The 26144-nt window shown below is 45.1% G+C and overlaps 1 protein-coding gene across 1 annotated transcript; it reads left to right on the top strand.

Moving 5' to 3' along the window:
* Window positions 1-1181: 1181 nt before the first annotated feature.
* LOC309549205 (zona pellucida sperm-binding protein 4-like) lies at window positions 1182-15494 on the top strand (the record flags this gene model as incomplete). Its single annotated transcript, XM_082249321.1, has 12 exons — window positions 1182-1591; window positions 3555-3676; window positions 4808-4901; window positions 5358-5516; window positions 5988-6172; window positions 13164-13261; window positions 13349-13479; window positions 14428-14617; window positions 14698-14848; window positions 14937-15015; window positions 15156-15254; window positions 15349-15494. Exons 1-12 carry the CDS (start codon window positions 1408-1410, stop codon window positions 15492-15494), a joined length of 1638 nt encoding a protein of 545 aa, XP_082105447.1. The 5' UTR covers window positions 1182-1407.
* Window positions 15495-26144: the final 10650 nt, after the last annotated feature.

Here is a 26144-nt window from a genome sequence, read left to right as displayed (position 1 = left end):
AATTGCAAAATAGGGCCTGGTCAGGAAGGGGTTAAAATCTTTTCGGGGCTGAAGTGGTTAAAGTTTTTTTTTTTTTTTAAAACAATTTGCATTTAAAAAACTGCTGTGCAAGTTATCATCGACAGCTTATTATTTGTGTATTGTTGTTCTTTACAAATTAATTAAAATTGATTGTTAAAAAAAAAAAAAAAACTGCTGTGGAAAACCCGCCATATTATTCTCCAGGGCCTATGCAAAACAATATATAATGTTTGGAGGTTCTGAGTAATGTTTTTAGCAAAAAAATAATGATTTTTACATGTAGGAGAGGAATGTTAAGCTGGATACACACTATACAACTTTGTTGGTAGATTTCCTTTAGATTAAAGCCTCGTACACACGCAACGATTGTTGGCCGTGAATTTTCGGCCAACGTCCGATCGGCCAATTGTCGGCGGAACAAAATCTGGTGTGCAGGCTATAAAATTTTTTTTGGCCGTCACCACAACGCCGATTTTCCGTCAGTCAGTACAGATGTCGGCAGACAAAAATCTGATGAGCAAAACTGGGCATGCTCAGAGAGGAAAAAACACACGGAAAGTAAACCAGCACATGACATCACTTCTGAAGTTGGTTGTTGTTGGCCGAGAAAATTTGTGTGCAGTCTAGAGCACATTTCAACCAACACAACAACACTGGACAAAAGACGGCCGATCGGTCGGCCAACAATCGTTGCGTGTGTACGAGACTTTACCTTCAACTATGTAATGCAAGGGCCTGCCTGATTGCATACACATTGAAGGTGTTTAGGTCTGACCTCATATTATCTGGTTTTGGTAAATCTAAAGTAAAAAATCTATAGAAAATTGTATAGTGTGTATCCAGCTTTAGAATTGGCCTGGGTGGGAAGTAGTTAAAGCCCAGCTGTTAATGGCTCTGCAGCTTTTACTTTTGTAATTTCCTTGCTACCCAAAGCAAAACGTGTTACAGAATAATACAGAATATACAGGACCCCCTCAGAACCCCTAAAACAAGGGCTTGACATTGAAAACTGGAAGCTAAAATAAAAACCGATCTCTTGGGTGAGGTTATTGGTTGCTATGGGCAGTAGCCCAGCTTTTCTAGCTTTCATTGCTCCAGTTTTCATAAATCAACCAACATTTTTGCACATTCATAAAATATATAAAAAAAAGTGCAAGGAAAAAATACAAAGTAGTAACCAATTATACTTTTTTTTATTTAACTCAGAGCATGAACCTTGATTAGTTTGAAGAGACTCACAATCAATAGATCTTGGCCACCTTTGCAAGTATTGGGATCACCTGTGTGCATAGCAATCCCCATCCAATCAACCTGAAGCCCAGCCCTCTCTCTGGGATATAAATATCAGGCCAGGGCTGAGGGTCATTATTGCAATTCACCATCAAGATGGGTTCTTCCAGGGCAGGAATGGGCTTAGTGCTGTTGTGTTGGAGTTTCAGTTTGTCTTGGTTGCTGTGCGATGCTAAAGGACACTTTGATCGCTCCTCTCTCCTCCACTGTTCTCTGGACAAGATGGAATTGTCCTTTTCTGTTCCTGTTGAAGGGGTGGCCTTTTCTCTGAGAGTGTTGGGTAAGGTGTTTTTTTTTTTTTTTTTTTTTTTTTTTCTTCTGGGTTAAGGATGGAAGTTGCTAAATGTAGGGGCTGCTGTTGCTCCTTATCTAGAGGTAGCTCACAGAACGTGGTGGATGGGATTAGCACATGTTGAATAAGGATCAGTGTGCTATTATCCAGGATATGCATTTGAATGTAGCCAGTGTCATTCAATTTTATATCTATTGACTGAGTTTACTTATTACAAATTGGAGCTGAAGGTTATACCTCCCCCTTACCCCCCCCCCCCCAATCTGTGTCCCATTGGGGAGATTTTTCCTTACTTCCTGTGCTACAGACCAAACAGGAAGTGGTGGGGAAATTTTCTCCAGTGAAGTAATCCTTGGTCTTCACAAGATGTTAAGCCTAGGAGGCTTCTCCCTGTAGCCTAGGACTAGTGACCGCTTTTCACTATCTTGGAGAGAATGGGCTACCCTACCCATGAAGCACTAGTGAGTCTTGGAGGAAACATGTCACCATTGTTGGTACTTCTGAACTGCCACATATGGGGGGGTAGCATGTAAAGATGGGGTAAACTAGGGATTCTAATGGAATGCCACACTCTAATCAACTTTTAGAAACCTGCTAGGTCAAAGTTGAAGTAAAGAACCTGTTACTCAACCATAATTTAGGTTGAAACCTATTTTTACACAGTAAAAGCCATATGTGTAGAAATCCAAAGGCCCAGGCCCTTATGTCTTGGGATATGGTAGTAGACTTGGCACTCCAGATGTTTTGAACTACATTTCCCATGATCATGCACTCTGAGGTGTAGTTGAGCACCATGGGAAATGTAGTTCTGAAACATCTGGGGTGCCAAGGTTCACCATCACTGGTTTATGGAATGCACCTTACTGATGCAACAAGGCAAGCTGGCTTGCAATCAGCTTGGTTCTGCAGGCCTCAGTGCATGGGATTCCAGTCTGGTGCACAGAAGACACCGGTATACCATCCAGCTGCAGCAGCTTTTAGAATTTTACAGGCTGCTGGCAATAGGGCTGCACAGTGTGCCTATGCCTTCTGCCTGCACCAAAAAGCCAATGTCTTGTGGACTGGGGCTAAACATTGTCTGCATGACTGAGGCCTAATTGGGAGATATAAGTTAAAGAACCGTGACCCTGGAGGCTCATTCTGCAATTTTAGTATGCTGGAGTGAGCAAAGTTCCCCCTCTGTAGGCGAAGGTGTAATACATCTTAGTCACACCATCTTACTAGGATTCTTCAATGGTTACTTTATCGTACTATGGATCTGGTTTAGATGGGCTGAACATGGGCTATAATTGCTCTGCTTTAAAACCCCCATGCGTAACTGCAGGGGTTGCAATTGCAGCTGGGCTACAGGGGGCCTGTGCGGCACTGCTACTTAACAAAGGTGCGAGTTGTGCATCAGAACTTCAATTGACCTTTTAAAAGAATAATCTGACTTTACAGTAGTAGTTCTGTTCTTGGGCACCTATACTGAATTGTTCAATCAACATGCTATATTTAATATATACTTCCTGGTTTCTGGCCTAGATTAAAATGAAGGGCTTTCTTGGCTAGGCACACTCTCCTGACTGCATGCCTGAGCTAAGGGCAGATGGGACCCCAGGAAGTAAATGCTACATGATTCATCTGCCCTAAGATGGCTGTGGCTAGAAATTCTAGGGTAGAAATTCTAGGGTGTTTATTTCTCAAAGCAAAAAAAAAAAACAAAAAAGAGTCCATGGATGGGTGAGTTTGCTTTGGATGTTATGTTAAATGGTGTCCAGTTTGTGGTGTTCTGATTTAAAAATGTTTGTCTAACAAGGACTGATTCTATTGAGCATTGACTGGTCTAACAATCTTGTGCCATGTGAGCAGACACTGGTGCCAGTCTGCCTTCAGAAGTGAAAATATGATGGATCTGGTTTAATAAATGTGCCTCTGTAAAATTTTTTAATTTCTTACTTTCTGTTTTTAGATTCCCAGGATAAATTTCAGAGTCTTGCCAATGATTCTACTTGTGGGCTCTGGGTAGGAAAGGAATCCAATAACACAATGGTGATTGCTGCTGCCTATGATGGATGCTACGTAAGAGAAGAGGTAAGCTTAACACTGATGGGGGGGGGGGGGGGGGGGTTTCTCTAACAATACACACTATATACAATTTTGTTTAGATTTTTTTTTTTCCCTTCACTTACCAAAACCATATAATATGAGGTCAAACCTAAACACTTTCAATTTGTATGCAATCAGGCAGGCCCTTGCACTATATAGAAAAGGTAAATCTAAAGGAAATCTGACAACAAAAGTTGTATAGTGTGTATCCAGCTTTAGGGCCAACTTGTTTCAAAGTTCTAGGGTCCTAAAAGAATCCTGAGAAACCTTATCTATGCTAGCTAATAATGCATGCCTTTAGGTCAATATATAGCTAAAATGTTAGTTCTGGCGAGCGAAGACCTGTCTAGCTTTTAAAGCCAATTCAGCCAGCAGCTCGATAACTGCTTGGTATTATCCTTTATTTGGATACATCATATACAAAGGATCAATGCTGACATGTTTCAGCCACTATAGCCTTACTCGTCAGCATTGATCCTGCTAATGAGTAAGGCTATAATGGCTGAAACATGTCAGCACAGCATTGATCCTGCTATGTCTCGGCCATTACAGCCTTACTCATAACATGTGTATGATGTAGCCAACTAAAGGATATTACTAGGGAGTTGAGTTGCCAGCTGAATTTCCATGTTAAATGTTCATACAAAGGAGTGGGGATTCCCCTACCCCCCCCCCCAGCACTTGCAAGTGTCTCAATGCACTTTGGTATTTTCTGCTTGTATTTGCCTAGGTTTAGTCTGCTTCCCCCCCCCTTTAATGGGTCATCTCAGTCTGGCAACCATTGCTGTAAATGTTGAACCAAGCTGTTGCCAGAACAAGTGGTGAAGGGATTTTAAATGGTGGCACATCTTGGAAGAAAATGCCCTTTAGTTTTCACTTTTGGCATCTTCAGGACAGAAGTGAATGAACATACAAATTGGATAGTACGCAACCCTGTTCTGGCTTGACTTGTGCTGGCAGAGTGGAAAGCCCTTGGTAATTTGTACAATAAGTGACTTATGACTCCTTGGTGAATGGGGGAGTTTTTAGACCTGTATCCTGAGATTTTTGGGAGAATGGGCTGAGCAACTAAAGTTGATTGGTGTGATGTAATGGGGGTTTTCCCTCCCCCTTTAGGACGATGAATATATGATGGTTCTGCTTCTGGAAGAAATTGAAGATGGTGCTGTTGACCAATACAAGACAGAGAAGAGATGTCCAATACAGAAAGGTAACAAGCCATCTATTCACTAAATGGGAATCCTCATAGCATGGTCCCCGGAAAAAAAGAGCACTATGTAGCGTTAACATGCAGGAATGGGTGCAGTTGCCTCCCAATAGAGTAATGTGGCTTATCTGGCAGAGTGGCTCCTTATCCACATGAACCATATAAACAAAGCCAGCACGCCAGTGTATGCTCTGAAATCTGTTTATTGGCGGATGGTGATGCCAGCTTGTCACCCAACTAGCTTTATTCACAATTAAAGCCAATTTGGCTGAAAAGCACTTACTAATGACTGTCACTTGAAGATTGTTGAGCGTACACCATGGGGAGTTTTTTTTTTTTTTTTTTGTAGCCTATTTTAATGGGGGTGGGGGAACTGAGGGTAAACTGCCTAGTTTCTAAGCCCTAATCGCATATCTAGCTCTTCTGCATATTGATGGAAGCTCTTGTTTTCTTGTATAGAAGCCCTGGATGCCCCCCGCCCTGATGTCTGCTCTGCAGTTGCTCAAGCGGACAAACTAGCCTGTGCTGCAACCCCTGTAACCAGTGACACCTGTGCTGCAATGGGATGCTGCTACTCCCCAAATGATGCTACAATGCCCTGTTTCTTTGCTAATAAGTGTAAGTAGGTTAATGCTTGATCCACTAATGTTGGGTAGCATAGCAGTATCAGCCAACATCCCTATGACTAGGTCTGTAGGTAAAACATAACTTGCTATTGGCAGGTAAGGTTGTGAGTACCTTGGCATGGCCAAAAGCATTTAAAGCTTGCATTTCACAATTGGGTGACCTTGAAGTCCAGTCTAGAATGTATTTGCTCAATGGTGTTTATACCAGACCGATGTCTTACCAACTTGACATTATTTTAGACTAGGCAATACTTGTGACCTTTCAGGTAAGATGGACTACCCTCTGGGTGTCATCAGACTTTATGATCTTCTCTGTATAATTGTGCTCTTCACTGCAATAAAACCTGTATAGATGTGAGTTCAGTTAGACTAAAATATAAATACTGCAGTGGTCACAATATCAGTGATTAGATAATTGCATGTGTGATCTAGATTGGTGACTGACCCAATATTTGTTTTCTAGTGACCACACAGTGCACATTTGATGGCAATATGGTGATTGCAGTGTCCAGTGAATTGACCATGCCATCTCTGCTTCTGGATTCGGTCAGTGTGATTGGATTGAACTCCTGCAGTGGGCTGACAGCCGATACCAGTAACTCATTTGTAGCATTCAAGTTCCCATTGTCCTGTGCCACAGCATCTCAGGTGGGTATTGCAGTAGTCTGGATATCAGTCTGACCATGGTGCTAGGAAAGCTAACCTCTGCATTTTCTCTACTATACATATGAAATATGAAAGGATTTGGACTGCAAGTCCTGGGGGGGGGGGGGGGCTATTTTGGTGAAGATGAACCAATATTTACCTTCACAAAGTGATGAGGATGTTGAACTTCTCAGTATTGCATCACTGCTTCTAAAGGTTATTCCAGTCCAGCATAAATTTTAAAGCTGGCTATAGACCAGTTGTAATTCTAACTACTTGCTTAACTAGTACTCTGATAATCTAATGCAAAGATCTCAACTTTCCCTAAAACGTCTTTCAGGACAGCACCTTAGAGAGATGGCTCCTCCCTCTCCTCATCAGGAAACACCCCATCCACCAGATTTTAAAAGGAGGCTTCTCCCACCATTCATCAGTTTTTGTGTTTCCTCCGGCCGAGGAACACCTCTGTGGGGAGCTGGGCTCTTAAGGTGCTATCCTGAGAGACCGGGCTTCCTACGTCCACCTACCCTTTTTTTGGAGACGGTTGCTTCTCCCATTCACGCGACCGACTGCAGTGCATGGGCTCCTTCTTCCTCTTCAGTGCTCTAGGCTGAGTCAGGACCCCGCAGAGCACAGCCCTGGGAAGGCATCTTGGAGGAGCGGAACGATTTTTCTTAGGCTTCCGCCGCCTTTTTTTTCAAATTTGCCGCCATTTCTCCGGATCGAGTGACGCTCGTCCGGACCGGAAGTGAGGTTCCGGAAAGGGCAGCGTTCTGCAGGGGGCGTATGGCGTCATTTCCGCCGGACGCAGAGGAAGAAGGGAGGAGCAAGCTGGTGCCTTATTCCGGATCCGGTCCAGTGCAGGTGCGCTTTGGTCTCCGGAACCGGTACCGAAGCCACGGGTGATACCGCTGCCAAGCGATGGAAGCTTCTTCAGCAAGTGGGACAGGCACAGGCACCAGTAAGGCCCAGGTAAGGGGTATCTTTATATGGCCTATCTTACTGTGGGGTCTCTCTCCATCCCTTTTACTATCCCCCCGGTGGCTGGGGGCCTGTCAGGGCACATGGGACTTCCCTTTAAATGTCTTTCTGTGCACCTTTGGTGGCCCTGAGAATCAGGCTGACTTTTAAGAAGCATGTGTATGTTTTCCCATTCATGTCTTCCAGGCTAAAAGCTCAAACTGTTTTCAAGAGAAAGTGTCCTTCATGCAAAGCAAAGTTGTTGGAAAAAGACACTTTGCCAGGGATGTATTGATGCACTAGTAAAGGAAGAAGCATCTGCAGTTTGTGGCGATTTAGTCGCATCTGTGAGGAAGGAATTGGATGCTACCATCCAATCTTTTCGGTCATCCCTACAGGACCCTGCCCTGAGTCAGCCATCAGCCTCACTGTCCTCTCAGGGTTCACAATTGCTTCCTTCGGTGGGGACAGAAGGGGTTCCTTCCACCCAAGGAGATAATTCCCCCTCACATTCCAAGGAGGATTCAGAGGAAGAGGAGGGAGGGGCACAAAGCAGGCCCACTAAATACAAACTATCCTTAGAGCAAGTGGATGGTCTCCTGAGGGCAGTTTATATCACCCTGGGTCTAGAGGAAGAAAAGAAGGAACTGTCCCTACATGACAAAATGTATGCAGGCTTGGAAGAGCCTAAGGGCCGTATCTTCCCAGTACATCAGACCATCTCAGATGCAATAAAACATGAGTGGGCTGATCCGGAAAAGAAAACCTTCTTCCCTAAAGCCTTTAAAAGGCGATTTCCTTTTGATGAGGACCCAGGAGCTCCCTGGAATAAGATGCCAAAGATTGATGCAGCCTTCTCCCAGGTTTCTAGGTCAACAGACCTAGCATTTGAAGACATGGGAATACTGAGGGATCCCATGGATAAGAAGATGGACCAGCAACTTAAGAGATCCTGGCAATCCATCATGGGGAGTCTGAAACCTGCCATGGCAGTAACCTGTGTGTCCAGGAATCTGGAATACTGGCTTAGCCAGCTAAAAGCACACATCACAGCAGACTCACCTAAACAGGAAATTTTTGGATTCCTTTTCCACGCTCTCCACGGCCATAGCCTTCATTTCTGACGCTTCAGCAGAGTCAGTGAAGATGACCGCAAGATCTGCAGCTTTATCCAACTCAGCCAGAAGGGCTCTTTGGTTAAAGACATGGCCTGGAGATACAGCTTCTAAAAATAAGCTATGTGGACTTCCTTTTCAAGGGGATCTACTATTCGGGCCTGGGCTAGACTCTGTTCTAGATAGAACAGCAGACAAAAAGAAGTCTTTTTTCCTGTGAAGAAGAAACAGGCAGCAAAGAAGCTTTTTCGACCTCAAAAAGCTCAGCAAAATAGCAGACCCCAGGAGAAGAGAAGAAACTGGTTGACACAAAAACCCAAAGGTAAAGGAGGTGTTCTCTTCCATCCTCCTGTGTCAACCAACAAAACACAATGACAAGACATTGCCGGTGGGAGGAAGATTGAGGGAATTCCTCCCCTATTGGGCAGCCATAACAGAAAATCAATACATTCTGGGTATGCTGTCCCAAGGCTACAACATAGAGTTTTCAGAGACGCCACCCGAAAGGTTCTTTGTCACAAACCTCCCAAGAGATGCAGAAAAAGCCCTGGCTATGATGGACCTGTTAAAGGACCTGAGGCGACGGGGAGTTGTCTGTCCAGTTCCAGTGGAGGAACAACATCAGGGATTCTATTCCCACATATTTTTGATAAAGAAACCATCGGGGGATTTTCGTCTTATACTGAATCTGAAACCATTAAACAGGTCAGTTCTGTACAAAAAGTTTCGAATGGACTCAATTCTTAGTCAGAACCCTGTTAACAAAAGGATGCTTCATGGCATCAATCGACTTAAGGGATGCTTACCTACATATCCCTATTGCCCCTCACTCACAGAGATTCCTAAGGTTGGCAGTAAATCTGGGAAAGGAAATGCTCCATATCCAATTCAAAGCACTCCCTTTCGGGCTATCATCCTCCCCTCGTATTTTTACGAAGGTAATGGCAGAGTGTCTAGCTCCCCTCCGCCTTCAGGGAATCTCTGTGGTGCCTTACCTGGACGACCTGCTTTTCTTTGCCCCGTCAAAGGAAAAACTTCAAGAGGACCTGCACAAGGCAAGAGGTCATCTAGAAGCTCTGGGATGGATAGTGAACATCAAGAAATCGAATCTCACACCGGCTCAGCGGGTTCAGTTCCTAGGGTTTCAGTTATGCTCTGTGGAACAAAGAATCTTCCTACCAGAAGACAAACAGGTCAAAATACAGAATTTGGTAGCAAGGCTACAAACAAATCAGTGGTGGTCGATCAGAGAGATCATGTCAGTCCTTGGAAACCTGACTGCATCAATTCCAGCTGTCCAATGGGCAAGGCTGCATTTTCGACCACTCCAATATTTCCTCCTCAGAATCTGGGATCACAATCCAGAGACTTTGGACTTAAAGGTAAAAATCCCCACCAAGGTCAAGAGGTCCCTTTGGTGGTGGAGAAATCGGACAACCTTGTCTCAGGGTTTGGCCTGGTCCTTCCCGGCAGACCAGAGGTTAACAACGGATGCCAGCAGGTGGGGGTGGGGAGCCCACTGGAACCAAAACCTGGCACAGGGGGTTTGGTCTCAGACCGAGACAAGAAAATCCTCAAATTGGAAGGAATTAAAGGCAGTCGGCCTAGCCCTAACTGCCTTCTCTCAAAATCTTCAGGGGACTCATGTTCAAGTCCTTTCAGACAACGCCACTACAGTGGCATATCTAAACAAGCAAGGGGGCACAAGAAGCAAAACCCTACAGCTTTTGGCAACGGAAATTCTGCAATGGGCGGAAAGGCAGTTACTTTCCTTGTCAGCAATCCACCTAAAAGGTACACTAAACAGTGTGGCGGATTATTTAAGCAGGCAGAAGATCTGAGAAGCAGAATGGAGCTTGAACCCAGAAGTCTTTATGTTGATAACCAAGACTTGGGGAAAGCCAGAGGTGGATCTGTTTGCAACGAAAGAAAACGCAAAACTTCCACTTTACTTCTCACTCCACAGAAGCGACAACTCTCTGGGAGTAGATTCCCTGGCACATCCCTGGAGGTTCAGGTTGGGGTATGCCTTCCCCCCCCTTCCAGCTCATTCCGTTGGTATTGAGAAAAATCCAAATGGAAAGAGCCTCAGTGATCCTGATCACACCCTATTGGCCCAAAAGGGTTTGGTTTTCGACTGTCCTTCAACTGTCAGTCAAACCTGCTTTTCAGCTCCCTCTTCGTCAAGACCTACTGCTTCAAGGTCCAGTCTATCATCCAGAAGTGGAAAAGCTAAAGCTCACCGCCTGGTATCTGAGGAGCAACTGCTGAAAAGGAAAGGATTTTCAGACGCATTAATTGCTACTCTACTTTCCAGTAGGAAAAAAGTCACAAGGAATATATATGCAAAAGTTTGGAAGACATATAATACCTGGTGTGAATCGAAAGATCAAAAATTGAACAGTACTACTTCAATTTTGGAGTTCCTACAGGAGGGCGCAGGAAAAGGTTTGGCAGTAAGTACCCTCAAGGTACAAGTTACAGCCCTGGGGGTATTCTTGGAAAGGCCCATTTCTTCAGAATCTTTAATCATCAGATTTTTCAGGGCCCTTACCCGCTCCAGACCAGTGCCTGTCAGAAGCTTCCCCAAATGGGACTTGTCGGTGGTCCTTCAGGCCTTCACAAAGGAACCTTTTGAACCACTAGAAACGGTTACACTAAAAAACCTTACCCTCAAGACGGTCTTCTTGGTGGCAATAACATCAGCAAGAAGAATCAGTGAATTACATGCTTTATCAGCTATCGAACCTTTCTTGTCCATATATCCAGACAGGATAATTCTCAAGACAGATCCAGGGTTTCTCCCAAAAGTAGCTTCAACGAGAAACCGCTCACAAGAAATTGTGTTACCTACCTTCTGCCCTAATCCATCAGGAGATAAGGAAGAAGGCTTTCACTACCTAGATGTAAGAAGGGTTCTTATACACTACTTGGAGGTTACTAAAGAGTTTAGATCATCAAACTCTCTTTTTGTTCTTTTCTCTGGCAACAAAAAAGGTCGCCAGGCATCAAAAGGATCAATAGCCAGATGGCTCAGATCCGCTATTTCAGAGGCTTACTCCCAAATGAAATTGTCTCCCCCACAGGGGATCAGAGCTCACTCTACTAGAGCGTTAGCCACTACATGGGCAGAGAAAGCTGGTGCCACTCCAGATCAGATCTGCAAAGCGGCTACGTGGTCAAGCTACTTTACATTTGCAAGACACTATAGGTTGGACCTTTTGGCAGCTGAAGATCAGGCTTTTGGCAGAAAGGTCCTGCAAGCTGTGGTCCCTCCCTAAATTGAGTAAGTCTCGATAATCCTCTCTAAGGTGCTGTCCTGAAAGACGTTTTAGGGAAAATTCAAGTTAGACTTACCGGTAACTTGTTTTCCAATAGTCTTTCAGGACAGCAGGAGGATCCCGCCCTATTGTATAAAATGTATTGCTGTGATTAACCATATCTGTTTATGTGTTCCAGCATGGGCCGGAGGTACTCTTCTACAAACTGATGAATGGTGGGAGAAGCCTCCTTTTAAAATCTGGTGGATGGGGTGTTTCCTGATGAGGAGAGGGAGGAGCCATCTCTCTAAGGTGCTGTCCTGAAAGACTATTGGAAAACAAGTTACCGGTAAGTCTAACTTGAATTTTCTAAATGGGCCATTCACTGTCCTTTATGACTTTAGGGGTGGGCAGTGGAAGAACAAAATGCTCCATCAGTGGGACTAAAAAAAAATGAATGGTGCCTAATTTATACAGTGGGAGTAATTCTGACCCAGTATCACTGGAAGGAATAGTGTCATCAGTGGAAGGAAAAATGACTCATCGTCGCTGAGTGAGTTCTTCTTAACCCCCCCACTGTTGGTGCCAGTGGAGGAACGATGTCCTGAGGGGCTGCAGTTTGGAAACCACTGCACCTAATACACAAATCATGTGCAAAACACATTTTTGTAGGTTTCTTGCCATGTACAGAAAGCCACCCTTTGCATTTCGACACCTTAAGTGTTGAATGTGGTGCAGAAGACTTGTGTAGCACAGTCCCCGTAGGGCTTGCTGTGACAACTTGGGTCTCCTTCAGATATCTGCAACGGTCACTAGGATTTTTCACACCCATCCTTACTCCGGTTTGCTTGTTACTCAAACAGTCCAGGGTATCTGGTTTGATATTTATTGTGGAACTTGGATGGTAGAATAATGGATACTCCAACTGAACAATTCAAAGTAGATAAGGACAACTCTCACTTGGCCTTACCAGGTTATTTGTGAAAGCAGACCCTACTTTAACAAAACTGCAACTTGATGAAGTCCTCTTGATCTCCCAGCAGCAGGTTCAATGTAACTAATCTTCAGGACTCTCTAGCATCCATTTGACTGACTCTTCCTCTGAAGGGATGGCTCTCACATGACAGGCACCATGACACAGATCTGTACTCTGTAGGCAGAATCTGATCCTTTCTAGTGTCCAAGTCCACTCTGCAGAACCTCTGGGTTCAGCTCCTATTTGACTTTCAGGCCCTCAGGTTGACAACCTGAGGCCACATGGCAGCTTCTACAAAAGGGCAGTTGCCCCCTTCCTCCAGGACCCCACTCTCCAGTCGAAGACCCTGAGCACATGTTCCCTTGGCATTTATACAAGTCACCCAGCATGCAACAAGTGCACTTCCTCTGCCAATCACCAGGGCTGTAACAATGCTTGTGCCCTCACTTGTTGGGATGCCTCCCTATTGGACTAGTGACACTTTAGACAGCTGAGCTGCACCATGAGAAAACCCTACCAATGGATCTTGCTCTCTTGTAAGCAGAGACCCCCAAAAAAACTACACTATCTTGGCACCTACCTAGGAGGGTGCTACACTTGTGGTGGGAAGTATTGCTTTTAAAAGCTCTACCTATTCTTGGTTTGTAATTTTTTTTTTTTTTTTTTTTTTTTCCCCTTACCAGGTACCCAATGGTCCAATGAACTATGTAGCTACTATTGAAGCCAATAGACAAATGCAGACATGGCAAGGATCTTCTATCACTAGAGACAGTACAATGAGGTAAGATGAGCAAACCTGCTGTTGTACATGGGGGGGGGGGGGGGTGTGCTGGGGAGCACTGGATCTAATTCTGTACTGTTTTTCTAGGGTGACCGTGCAGTGCAGCATCATTCAAACGGGTATTGTGCCGCTGCTGAGTTTTACAGTTAACACTTTGCCACCGCCTCTTCCTGTCAGTACATTTGGTCCTCTTGAGCTGGAGATGAGGATTGCACAAGGTGAGAATAAGTCTTCAGCTTGCTAGAAGCAAGCCAACACACTTCCACTAGTCTAGTGCCCATTGGTGTAATGCAGGTATCTCCACTTTCCAAACAAGGGCCAGTTTACTGTCCTTCATACTCCGGGGGGGGGGGGGGGGTCTGGCATGTTGCCAGTTGAGTAAGAAAATGCCCTGCCATCAGGAGTAAGCAATGCTCCATTGATATTGGGGAAGTAATGGTGCCCCATCAATCGGAGGGGCACCAGTCAAGCCCAGATAGGATTTTTACCTTGCCATTAGATGAATTTAGGTCAAGTCTCTATCCAGACAACTTAGTTGGGTAGATATCTTCGGGATACCAAGCAGGTATCCTATGTTACTCCAGACTGACACCCATCCTATGACTATCCTACACCGGGGTGCCCCCCCCTCAGGTCAGACTCCTAGACACAATCCCCTGTAATCACGATACTGTTTTTTGAGGGTCTCCAGTGTCTCTACCCCTTTAAGTCAGTTCTCCTGGGTTCAGTTCCTTTCCTCTGGTCCTCAGGCCGACTGCCTCTGACTACGTGCCACTGAGGAGGCAGCCGCCACCCTCCCTCCAGGACTCTGCTCACCAGCCAAAGACCCCAGCAGCATGTGTGATCCTGGCTTTTATACATTATCCCATAATGCACTGAGACAGCCAGTCTCTAACAATCACTGGGGCTGTACGAAAGCCTGTGTACCCAATGGTCTGGCTTCCTCCCACTGTCCACACTGGTCCAATAGGGAGGCATGTGAACACTCTCTAGACCCAATAAATTGCACACTGAGCAGACTTTACTCACAGATCTTGCTCTCTGGTAGGCGGAAGGCAATCTAGATTTCCCTGCTGCTTCTGATGGGCAGACAGAGCAAAAAACTATACTCTCTAGCACTTGCCTAGGAGGGTGCTACATGACTAACACATGTTTATGTAATGCAGATTTTGACTATGCCTTGTACTACACTGATGAACAGTACCCTGTGGTCAAAGTGCTCAGAGACCCAGTCTACCTGGAGGTTCGCATCATCGGCAGAACGGATCCAAACCTGGTCCTTGTCCTAAATGACTGCTGGGCCACCAACTCCGCAGATCCTACACTCCTTCCCCAATGGCCCATCTTGTTTGACAGGTGGGTAATCTGTAGAATGGAAGCTATCCCATCTACCTTGTGCAGATCTAAATTCTGAATCTTTGGGTTTTGTCTTTCAGTTGCCCTTTTACTGGAGACAGCTACATAAGCCAGCTGATCCCTGTTGGAGTTGCTTCACAGGCTGTACCTATACCAAGCTATTATAAGCGATTTGTGGTCAGCACCTTCACATTTGTGGACTCCACCACCCAGCTTGCCCTTGAAGGCCTGGTAAATGAATACAAATTGAATCTGAATCCAAATTGTTTGTCTCTTACTTAATGCTTTGCTGTGATAAATATGTAAAACTTGTTTTCAGGTATACTTCCACTGCAGTGCTTCTGTTTGTGTTCCATCTGCCATGGACAGCTGTGTGGTTTCTTGTGGCCAAAGGAGAAGTGAGTATCTTTTCAATGTGTCAAACTGTGACAATCTTGGGTTTTTCACAACTACCTTAAATAAAAGGGGAAACTTGGTAGATGTGTTCTTGGCAGGCAAGCTGACCATGGAATTAAAACGTTGCATTTTTATTTTTAAGGGAGAATGGCTGAACTCCAGTCTCTGAAGAACACGGTGACTTCTCAAGGACCTGTTGCATTTGTTCCTGTGGACAATAAAGAAATCCTAAAACTGGAAGGTAATCTGAGTTTCAATTTGGGGGGGGGGGGGGGGGGGGGACGTCTGTAGTTAAAAATTGAAATTGAAGACCCACTTCTAACTTTTTCCTATAGGTGCTGATCAATCCAATTACTCCACACTGGATCTGGCTAGAGCACTAGCAACTGCTGGGATTGTTGGGTCTGTGGCTGTTGCTGTTCTAGGCTTGTGGCTTTACCGCAGGAGTCAAACATGTAACATTAAAACTGCAAATGTTTAAATAAAATATTTTTCTAAATCCTGTCTGAATTGCTTATTTCTAACGTGGTTCCAGGAAGACCTAAAACGATTCCACTTTATTTTTGGGTGGCAGCAATCTGACCAGTTTCAAGCCACAAAGGACAAGTTATCCTTCTAAATGGGCTGTGTTTAGGGTATTATAACTTTTACTTGCTAGATCTGCCATTGTCCTGCCTCAGTTTTAATAATATATTAACCATTCATGCTTATCACATGATTGTGCCAAGGTTGCTCTAAAACGCCTTTAGTTGCTGGAAAAGTATTTGTGGTGGTCAGTGATGCCACTGGGAATTCACCCTGTGAGTCAACTGGGACTTAAAAAATTCTGTCCCAGCTACCATAAGAGGGTTGTGACAACAGGAAGGGACCACAGACCTGTTTTAAGGTGTGTATCTATTACTCAATGTATTGTTCCCATTAGGTGCTAGGTAGCATTAGATTGCAAGTCACACAACCACTAACCATAACTCTACTGGGGTGGCCTCACCCCACCTTGACGTTTTTGGCTTTTGTCACTTGTCCATCCTGGGCTTCCTCAAATCTGAAGGCTTTGGCTATTTGATGGCAGAACCTTAGTTCTCAGCAATCACCCACTTTTCCCAATTGGATTATAAGGGTGCGGGGTGGCTGTAGTTTAAGACTGCTTATTTGCCACTATCAGCTGCTAATGCCAGGGGACAATAGGTTTGGTAAAAACATGACAACTGAGGCCAGTATTGTGACTAATTGACTGACTAATCTTGGAAGGGTCAGCAAAGCAGGCAATGAGTGCCTTCTGGCCTCAGGCTTGCAACCGGCACCAATTGGATAATGTCCTGTGGGAAAAACACACCTGGCCTGTAGTCCATAGAAAGGGTAACCCCCACCACAATTTTCAGAGCTGCAGCATATTGAGTAAGGGTGTATAGTGCATCCAGAAAGCATTCACAGCGCTTCACTTTTTCCACATTATCTTACAGCCTTATTCCGAAATGGAATTTTTCAGGCTTTTTTTTTTTTTTTTTTTTTTTTTTTTTTTTCCTGGGTCTAAAAGACCCCATACCCCTCCTCTGCACTTAAAACGCATTCAAAATGCCTTTATCTGTCGCCAGACAGTACCCGGAAGACCGCTGACCGTCGGCTATGGGTACCGGTGTGATGCCTCCGGGTGCAGGCATCACTCCGGTACAAGCACTTTCCCAAAAATATCAGTAACCGCCTGGGCCGATTCCGAGTGTATCAGCCCTCGCCGATAATTGATCGATTCCCTACTGTAGTAGTATGAAACTGCTGCCCCTAACACAAAAACATACAGCAATTTGTGTGGGATCATCTAAAATTTTCCTTCATCCTTTAGCACATGTCAATATGGCTGCTGTGACCTTACCCTTTTAGTGGGGGGAGGCTTAGCCAAAAAAACCCTGGTTGGCCTCTGTAAGCCAACTGACTTTTGTTAAAAGGCCAGGCAGTGCATTATGGGTACTATAGTGAACTCTCACATTATTTTGCAAGGTTCGTAAACCCATAACATGCAGAATTTGGTGCCAATCCCAGTCCTAATGGCCTGAAATAACTCCAGGTCTTACAAATATATGTAGCACTGCCCCCACAGGGGTTGCTGAGTAAGTTCAGATCTTTCTCACTTCATTGACCCTGGGTTCCTTCTGACACTATGGGTTCTGACATACTGAGTAAATAGACACCACCAAGTTTCAATATAAAGGATCAGTTTTACTGTCTAGTCAGTAAATACAATATAACATGAATAAGAGAACAAAAAGATCCTGAAACCCCAATGTAAAAGGGCTCAGCACTCGGGATCCTAATTGGTTAAAAGAGAGCAATGGTAATACTATTTCAAATAAAGAAGAATGTATTCACTGACTTTAACAAACGATTCCTCCTGTTAATGTGAGTGATCAAACAAATGTAATCCGATATGCTTTAGCTTATGCAAGAATAATGCAATTATTCTAAAACTTTAAGCAGCCATACTAATGAAATACTGTACTAGCAGAGTGCACTCTGTCACCTATAGGGGCCCCCTTTTCTCTATGGATGATGCGGGTCTCCTATGCAAGGCCTTGCTAGTCTTCGCCGGCAATGAAGCTCTCAATCATTCAAAGAATGATATTTGTAATCCAAGCTGAAAGGAAAAGTAAGATATCGGGCTCTGTCAAATACAGTCTAGGGGTATTGAATGTGTAGGTTATATATTCAAGGGGGAAAATCCTGCGCTAGGTGATAACAATATGATAAACCAAAAAATAGCAGCTAGAACACTGGACCTGTATAATACTGTTTGGATTTCTATATCAAATAGTGCAGCGCTAGAAACCTGTAATTAATCACAGAAACAAACCTAGGTGCAATTAAAACTAGACCAGAGGGATACAAAAGTCCATAAAAATCCTGGATTAAGAATCGGATGTAAAAACAAGCCAGAAAGTCCACACAGGGGGTGAGATCCCAAGATATGGTTAGCAGAGGGAAAGAAACACCTGTGAAGATGGATTAACGGTGGCTGCTTACCACAGGGAATGGGGCCCCCCCAATTTAATGGTCAGGCCACTCAGGCATGTGATGAAAACACTTAGGATGGACTCTCTCCTCTTTTTCCACTTTGTTTTCTTCCCCTCTTGTTTCGGGCTGGTTTAGTCCTAGCTAGACCCTGCCACTTCCACTGATACTCCTTCAGTCTGTTATTCACAGAGACAGGGCTCAGGAAAGTCATTAACTTGAAGACTAGAAAAACATCTTCTGTACTGCAATTAAATTCAGTACTTCTGTACTGAAGTAAAATTGTGTTGGATTATACTTCTGATTGAAGAGTTAAGCTGCCTGTGAATGATGTCAAGTAAGAAGGTGACCAATAGACATGTGCAGAATGAAAAAAAATCATCTGTTTTGCTTATTCCTTTGAGACCTGGATTCAAATTTTCCCAACAGATTGGAATCAAAAATATCCAAATTGTGAAGAATAGCTGGTATTCAAAATTCGAATTTCAGAAGACAGCTATATGCTTTATTTTACATTCTTTTCTATTTTACATTCTCTTTTCTTTTCTTTTATATTTTCCTTTCCTTTTCTTTTTTATTTTACTTTTCCTTTTTCTTTTTCTTTTTTTGAATTTTGGAAGATGGCTATACAGTATTCTATTTTTTCTCTATTCTTTTGTTTTTTTATTCTGTTCTTTTACTTTATTTTCTGTTAAATTTTCTATTTTCAAAATTAAAATTTGTGAAGACTGCTACATTCTTTCTAATCTATTCAATTTTTTTTTTTTCTTTTAAAATTTTGGGCTGCTACATTCTAACACTAAGTGGCGGTTCACACTAATACGACTTGTCAGGCGACTTGGTCAGCCTGGCAAGCTGTGCACGGTCATTGAGTAGTACAGGACCGGTTCTAATAGGAGCAACACAAGTTGCTCCGGCTTAGAAAAAGGGTCCTGTACTACTTTGGGGCGACCTGGAGGCGATTTGGCATGTGAAGTCCATGCATGTTGCGCTGCACTCGACTTCACAGGTCGCCCCCTAAGTCAGAGCGACCTAATGTGAACGGGCTCTAATAGATATAGTCTTTGAAGGAAATCAGCAATAGGTTTACATTTTTAATTTGTTCTCGAATTCCATCTGAATTAGGACAATTTGTTTTTTTTGGATTCATTTAAATTCGTTTTGTAATTTGGATACACCTGAATCTCTGAATAATGAAAATTTTTGTCTGAATTTCCATTTTCAGAATGAAACGATCTGCCCACGTCTAGTGACCATACTAGTCTATAAGACTAAGGAGCTATGTTAGTGCATAATGCAGCATTTGTAACGGAACAAGGCCGAAAGCGATTATCAGCACACTGACATCAGACAGACGTGGAAGATCGCAGCTGACACACCATGGACTTTCCGATTACTTTTATAGGCAGAGCTGTCCGGGAAGTGGCAGCTTTTGATCCGTCATCTGTAGTGTTGAGCGAACACGGACTGTATTATTCGTGTTCGTACCGAATAATTGGATTTTTTGTACCCGAACACGGACACGGACACTTTACTGTATGTTCGGGTAAAAATCCGTGTTCGGTCGTTTTATTTCCGGGTTTTGCATGCTTTGGCGCTCTTTTCATGGCGGGCTTTCAACAGCCAATCAACAATCGTTTAACTGGTGTGCCTTAAGCCATCCCAGCCATGCCTGCAAATGTCTCAGTAGCTGTGATTGGCCGTCTGAAGCATGTGACCAAGTCTTTATAAGTTCGAGGCAGCCGCAGCGGCGTCATTATGCTGCTTAGATTCAGGGACAGAGCACACATCAATGTGCTGGCTGCTGATTAGGGAAAGATAGGCAGGAAAAAACCATTTGTGTCCGGATAGAATTGAGGGACAGGTCGGAGTGTTTAGGCAGGGCGAGTTGTAGGCATTTTAGGGATAGAGTCTGCTGAATTATAGGGTCAGTGTCTTCTACAAACTACAATCGATATTGCTGTGTGGGGGGTGGGGTGAATCTGCACTCAATCCTGATCTACGATCTCTTCTCAATCCTGTTAGGGACAGAGTCTGCTGAATTTTAGGGAAACTGTGTTCTACAAACTACAATCGATATTGCTGTGTGGTGTGGGATTGGAGATAGGCAGGTGTCAGTGATCCACATCCATTTTTCTGTGTGTGAGCTGCAGTGAACACAATCTTTTTGGGCTGCAGTGAACACAATCTTTTTGGGCTGCAGTGAACACAATCTTTGTGGGGTGCAGTGAACAAAATCCTTTGTGGGGTGCAGTGAACACAATCTTTTTGGGGTGCAGTGAACAAAATCCTTTTTGGGGTGCAGTGAACAACATCCTTTTTGGGGTGCAGTGAACACAATCTTTTTGGGGTGCAGTGAACAAAATCCTTTGTGGGGTGCAGTGAACACAATCTTTTTGGGGTGGAGTGAACAACATCCTTTTTGGGGTGCAGTGAACAAAATCCTTTTTGGGGTGCAGTGAACACAATCCTTTTTGGGGTGCAGTGAACACAATCTTTTTGGGGTGCAGTGAACACAATCTTTGTGGGGTGCAGTGAACACAATCTTTGTGAGGTGCAGTGAACACAATCTTTGTGGGGTGCAGTGAACACAATCATTGTGGGGTGCAGTGAACTCAATCTTTGTGGGGTACAGTGAACACAATCTCATACTTCTGAAGGTTTGAGGGTGCTGCCTGTTCCATACTCCCCCTACTCCTCATCTAGCCTTTTAGGGGTACAAACAATAGTAATTGGGGCCTAGTGTGGTTGTGTACGTGTGATATACATACACTTTTTTGGGATCATATTTTCTATTCCGCTATTTAATCAAAAACCTTTGGGGATCAGTTAAATTGGGGGATAGTCTGTGTTGGTACGTGTGAGAGAGATCCACCTTTCCAAGTTGTTGGGGTTCATCTCATACTTCTGAAGGTTTGAGGGTGCTGCCTGTTCCATACTCCCCCTACTCCTAGCCTTTTAGGGGTACAAACAATAGTAATTGGGGCCTAGTGTGGTTGTGTACGTGTGATATACATACACTTTTTTGGGATCATATTTTCTATTCCGCTATTTAATCAAAAACCTTTGGGGATCAGTTAAATTGGGGGATAGTCTGTGTTGGTACGTGTGAGAGAGATCCACCTTTCCAAGTTGTTGGGGTTCATCTCATACTTCTGAAGGTTTGAGGGTGCTGCCTGTTCCATACTCCCCCTACTCCTAGCCTTTTAGGGGTACAAACAATAGTAATTGGGGCCTAGTGTGGTTGTGTACGTGTGATATACATACACTTTTTTGGGATCATATTTTCTATTCCGCTATTTAATCAAAAACCTTTGGGGATCAGTTAAATTGGGGGATAGTCTGTGTTGGTACGTGTGAGAGAGATCCACCTTTCCAAGTTGTTGGGGTTCATCTCATACTTCTGAAGGTTTGAGGGTGCTGCCTGTTCCATACTCCCCCTACTCCTAGCCTTTTAGGGGTACAAACAATAGTAATTGGGGCCTAGTGTGGTTGTGTACGTGTGATATACATACACTTTTTTGGGATCATATTTTCTATTCCGCTATTTAATCAAAAACCTTTGGGGATCAGTTAAATTGGGGGATAGTCTGTGTTGGTACGTGTGAGAGAGATCCACCTTTCCAAGTTGTTGGGGTTCATCTCATACTTCTGAAGGTTTGAGGGTGCTGCCTGTTCCATACTCCCCCTACTCCTAGCCTTTTAGGGGTACAAACAATAGTAATTGGGGCCTAGTGTGGTTGTGTACGTGCGAGATACATACACTTTTTTTGATCATATTTCCTATTCCGCTATTCAATAAAAACCTTTGAGGATCAATTGAATTGCGGGATAGTCTGTGTCGGTACGTGTGAGAGAGATCCACCTTTCCAAGTTGTTGGGGTTCATCTCATACTTCTGAAGGTTTGAGGGTGCTGCCTGTTCCATACTCCCCCTACTCCTCATCTAGCCTTTTAGGGGTACAAACAATAGTAATTGGGGCCCAGTGTGGTTGTGTACGTGTGATATACATACACTTTTTTTGGATCATATTTTCTATTCCGCTATTTAATTTAACTGGGCCTCCATGCGAGACCTGTGTGCCTTGTTGCGCTGTTTTGAGTACTCCACCAACATGGCCAGTGGCAATGACGCCGTTCTCAGCTTAACTATCCCACTTCTATGCCTCCTTGAAAAAACAATTCGGGCGATGATGGAAGAGGATGTGGCACAGGATGAGGAGGAGGAGGAGGATGAAGAGGTAACATTTCCAAGGCTTTCAGGGCAGTCATTCGCAAGGGGCTCCGAGGGTGGGTTCCTGCACACGCAAACGCCAGGGACGCAATTGTCCAGCAGGGGCACAGTTCTGGAGGATGAGGAGGATGAGGAGGAGGAGGAGCTGGAGGAGGAGATGGAACCATGTTCACAGCAGGGTGGCACCCAGGCCAGCTCATGGCCATCACTGGTGCGTGGCTGGGGGGATACAGAGGACACGGACGATACACCTCCCACAGAGGACAGCCTTTCGTTGCCTCTGGGCAGCCTGGCACACATGAGCGATTACATGCTGCAGTGTCTCCACAACGACCGCCGAGTTGCCCACATTCTAACTTGTGCTGATTACTGGGTGGCCACGCTGCTGGATCCCCGTTACAAGGACAACGTACCGTCCTTAATTCACTCACTGGAGCGCGATCGCAAGATGCGCGAGTACAAGCGCACGCTGGTAGACGCCATGCTGCTGGCATTCCCATCTGACAGCGGGGCCACAGTGGAAGCACAAGGCAGAGGAGGAGGAGGAGGAGGTCGCCAACGCAACCAGGGCACCGCCAGCACCTCAGAAGGCAGGGTTAGCATGGCCGAAATGTGGAAAAGCTTTGTCAGCACGCCACAACAAACAGCAGCACCAGCAGCTCAGATGGAACGTCTTAGCAGGAGGCAGCATTTTACCAACATGGTGGAGCAGTATGTGTGCACACGCCTACATGTAGTGAATGACGGGTCTGCCCCCTTCAACTTCTGGGTCTCCAAATTGGGCACATGGCTTGAGCTTGCCCTTTACGCCTTGGAGGTGCTGGCGTGCCCTGCAGCCAGTGTATTATCTGAACGGGTATTTAGCACGGCTGGGGGCGTTATAACAGACAAGCGCAGCCGCCTGTCCAGAGACAATGTGGACAAGCTCACGTTCATTAAAATGAACCAGGCATGGATCCCACGGGACTTTTCCGTACCTTATGCAGAATAGCAATGGATACCGACCTTACCCACCCATTGTTCCATTTTTGCTCTTTCTCACTCTTTTGGGGTGTACCCTCATTTAAAATTTTTGAAAAGAAGCAGTGTTGGCTACCTCGTCCTCCTCCTCAGGGCCAGATTAACGTAGGGGCTATTGGAGCTGCAGCTCCAGGCCCCTACCTTTTATATAGGCCCCGGGTTGGCCATATTCACTGTTACCGCTCTTCTGTCACTTGTAAACACAGAAGTCTGGCTTCTATGCTCGCTTCCCCAGGCAGCACCCTCAGAACCTCCCCACACAGCGTGAAGGCCGGACAAGGAGGGACAGTTGGCGATGCATGGATGTGTTTATGGGCTTCAGAGACAGCATCCCATGTTGAATTAGGCATGCATGGCTGCACCCTTCCTCCTCTGGGTGCATGGCAAGGCACGGCCCTTAAGGCCCTTCAAAATCCTCAGCACCAAGCCCATGATGCTGTTAATCCGGCCCTGGTCCTCCTCCACCGCCGCTTCCACCTACACCGCCCATAGGTGTGCGCAGCCTATTGCATTAAGGTGTGCACCCCAAAGTTGAAATACACATGCATGTGTTTGCCAGCAGGGAGAGTAATGTATCGGGGCCATGTACCTGTAGGCAAGGAGAAATAGAGCAGAGCAGGTCCCAGGGAGATCTTTCCCATCTCCTCACTGGCAATGCTATGTGCCCTAGGTGATTAGGGTGTGCCCAGGCACACCCAGCACACCCTGTGCGCACGCCTATGTCACCGCCACATCCACCACCACCTCAACCTCCCTCCTACTCCATATGGGCCTCGTCCTTCAGAGATGAAGAAGAACATTGTTTTATTTTTCTGTTTTTTTTTTGTTGTTTTAAGTTATTTCCCTATCCACATTTGTTTGCAGAGCACTTGCCATGCTCTTAATTACGTTTTGCTGCCATTTGCAGCACTCTAGCCCTTTCCTTTGGTGTTTTAGAGCCATTTTAGTGCCTTAAAGTTCGGGTCCCCATTGACTTCAATGGGGTTCGGTGTCCGGGAAAAGTTCGGTAAAAGTCCGGGACACGGACCCGGACTTTTTTTTAAAGTTCGGCCGAACCCGTCGAACACGGACATCTAGGTGTTCGCTCAACCCTAGTCATCTGCAGCTCCATTCATGACATTCCTGGCGTGTTCTTTTTCTGGTCACCTTGATGTGGAAGTCATTAGAGGTGTCCTATAAATTGGCCCAGATGTTTCCCTGACCCCTCTCATCGGAGGTTCCTCTTCTATTACACATAATGTGCTGATGTGTCATATAGAGGCGTGAGTCATCCCTGGAATCCTGCAATGGGTCAAGCTTTCTAGAGTATGCCCACCTCAAATTTCATTCCTGAAGTGGTCTTTGGGTTTTAGACTGATTGTGAACTAAGATGGTTATTTCTCAAGGACCAGGTCTAAATATAAGATCCTGATGGGCTTATATGTATTTCATACTCCAAGAACGGTGGTGTGAACACCGCATTATGGGCACAGCAAATCTTTAGACCTTGGAACTCGAGAATGCAGCACAGGGATGGTGGGAACCCCTTATAATGGGCAGAGCAGGTGCACAGACCTGGGAACTCAGCACAGGGATGGTGGGAACTCCTCATTATGGGCACAGAAAATCTTCAGACCTTGGAACTCAACACCGGGATGATCGAAACCCCTTGTAATGGACACAGCAGGTGTACAAACCTGGGAACTCAGCCCAGGGATGGTGGGAACCCATCATAATGGGCTCAGCAGGCGTACAGACCTTGAAACTCTACACAGGGATGGTGGGAACCCCTCATTATGGGCACAGCAAATCTTCAGACCTTGGAACTCAACACAGGGATGGCAGGAACCCCTCGTAATGAGCACAGCAGATGTACAGACCTAGAAGCTCAGCACAGGGATGGTGGGAACTCCTCATAATGGGAAGGGCAGGTGCACGCACCCAGGAACTCAGCTCATGGATAGTAGAAACCCCTAATAATGGGCACAGCAGGTGTACAGATCTGGGAACTCAGCACAGGGATGGTGGGAACCACTCATAATGGGCACAGCAGGTGTACAGACCCCGGGTCTCAGCAGAGGGATGGTGGGAACCCCTGATAATGGGCACAGTAGGTGTACAGACCCAGGAACTCAGCACAGGGATGGTGGGAAACCCGCATAATGGGTACAACAGGTGCACAGACCCAGGAACCCAATTCAGGGATGGGGGTGGAACCCCCTTATAATGGGTATAGCAGGTGCACAGACCTGGAAACTCAACACAGGGTCAGATAGAGCCCGCCTCTTTTCCTGGCTAAAGGACAGCCAACATCACCTAACACTTTCCTCCCCAGCTTGACTGCCTCTGACCAACCCCTTTCAATCATTTTCTTTTAATGGAAAGTCAGCATCACATGTGGGTGTTGCCTAGGGCAGTCTTATTAGACAGGCAGACAGTCTGTTGTTTCACTGAACGCTGCTGCTTCTTTTGGCGCAGGAACTATTCTTTTTATTACTCTTTTGAGGCATAGACAAAACATGAACTCACAAATGTAACACTGCCATCTAGTGGTCATACAATGTAATAGGCACACAGCAATGACATACAGTGGTTGTTGCTGATTAAATACAAGCCTTGTATGCTAACAAGTCTAGGAATACGCGCTCCCCCCAGAGTGACACCCACTGATTAAAGCATTTTATTTTTTGCATAACACCTACCAAGAGCCAGGGAAGGCAAAATATGAATTAAACTTCAGCTTTTCTATTCTCTTCTTTTGTAGACAAGGTGAAAATGTATTTAGTTGATCGTTCCCCTTTAATTCCCCCTTCTTTGGTCCGGGCACATTCCATAAGATGATATAACTCCCCGGGATCTGTTATATGGAGATATCCTCCGACAGCCAAACATATGCTGT

This window comes from Pelophylax lessonae (assembly GCF_965119305.1).
Source record: "Pelophylax lessonae genome assembly, chromosome: 3".
Taxonomy (NCBI): Eukaryota; Metazoa; Chordata; class Amphibia; order Anura; family Ranidae; genus Pelophylax; species Pelophylax lessonae.
Note: the sequence above shows the minus strand (reverse complement) of the source record. Positions and strands in the feature narration are given on the sequence as shown.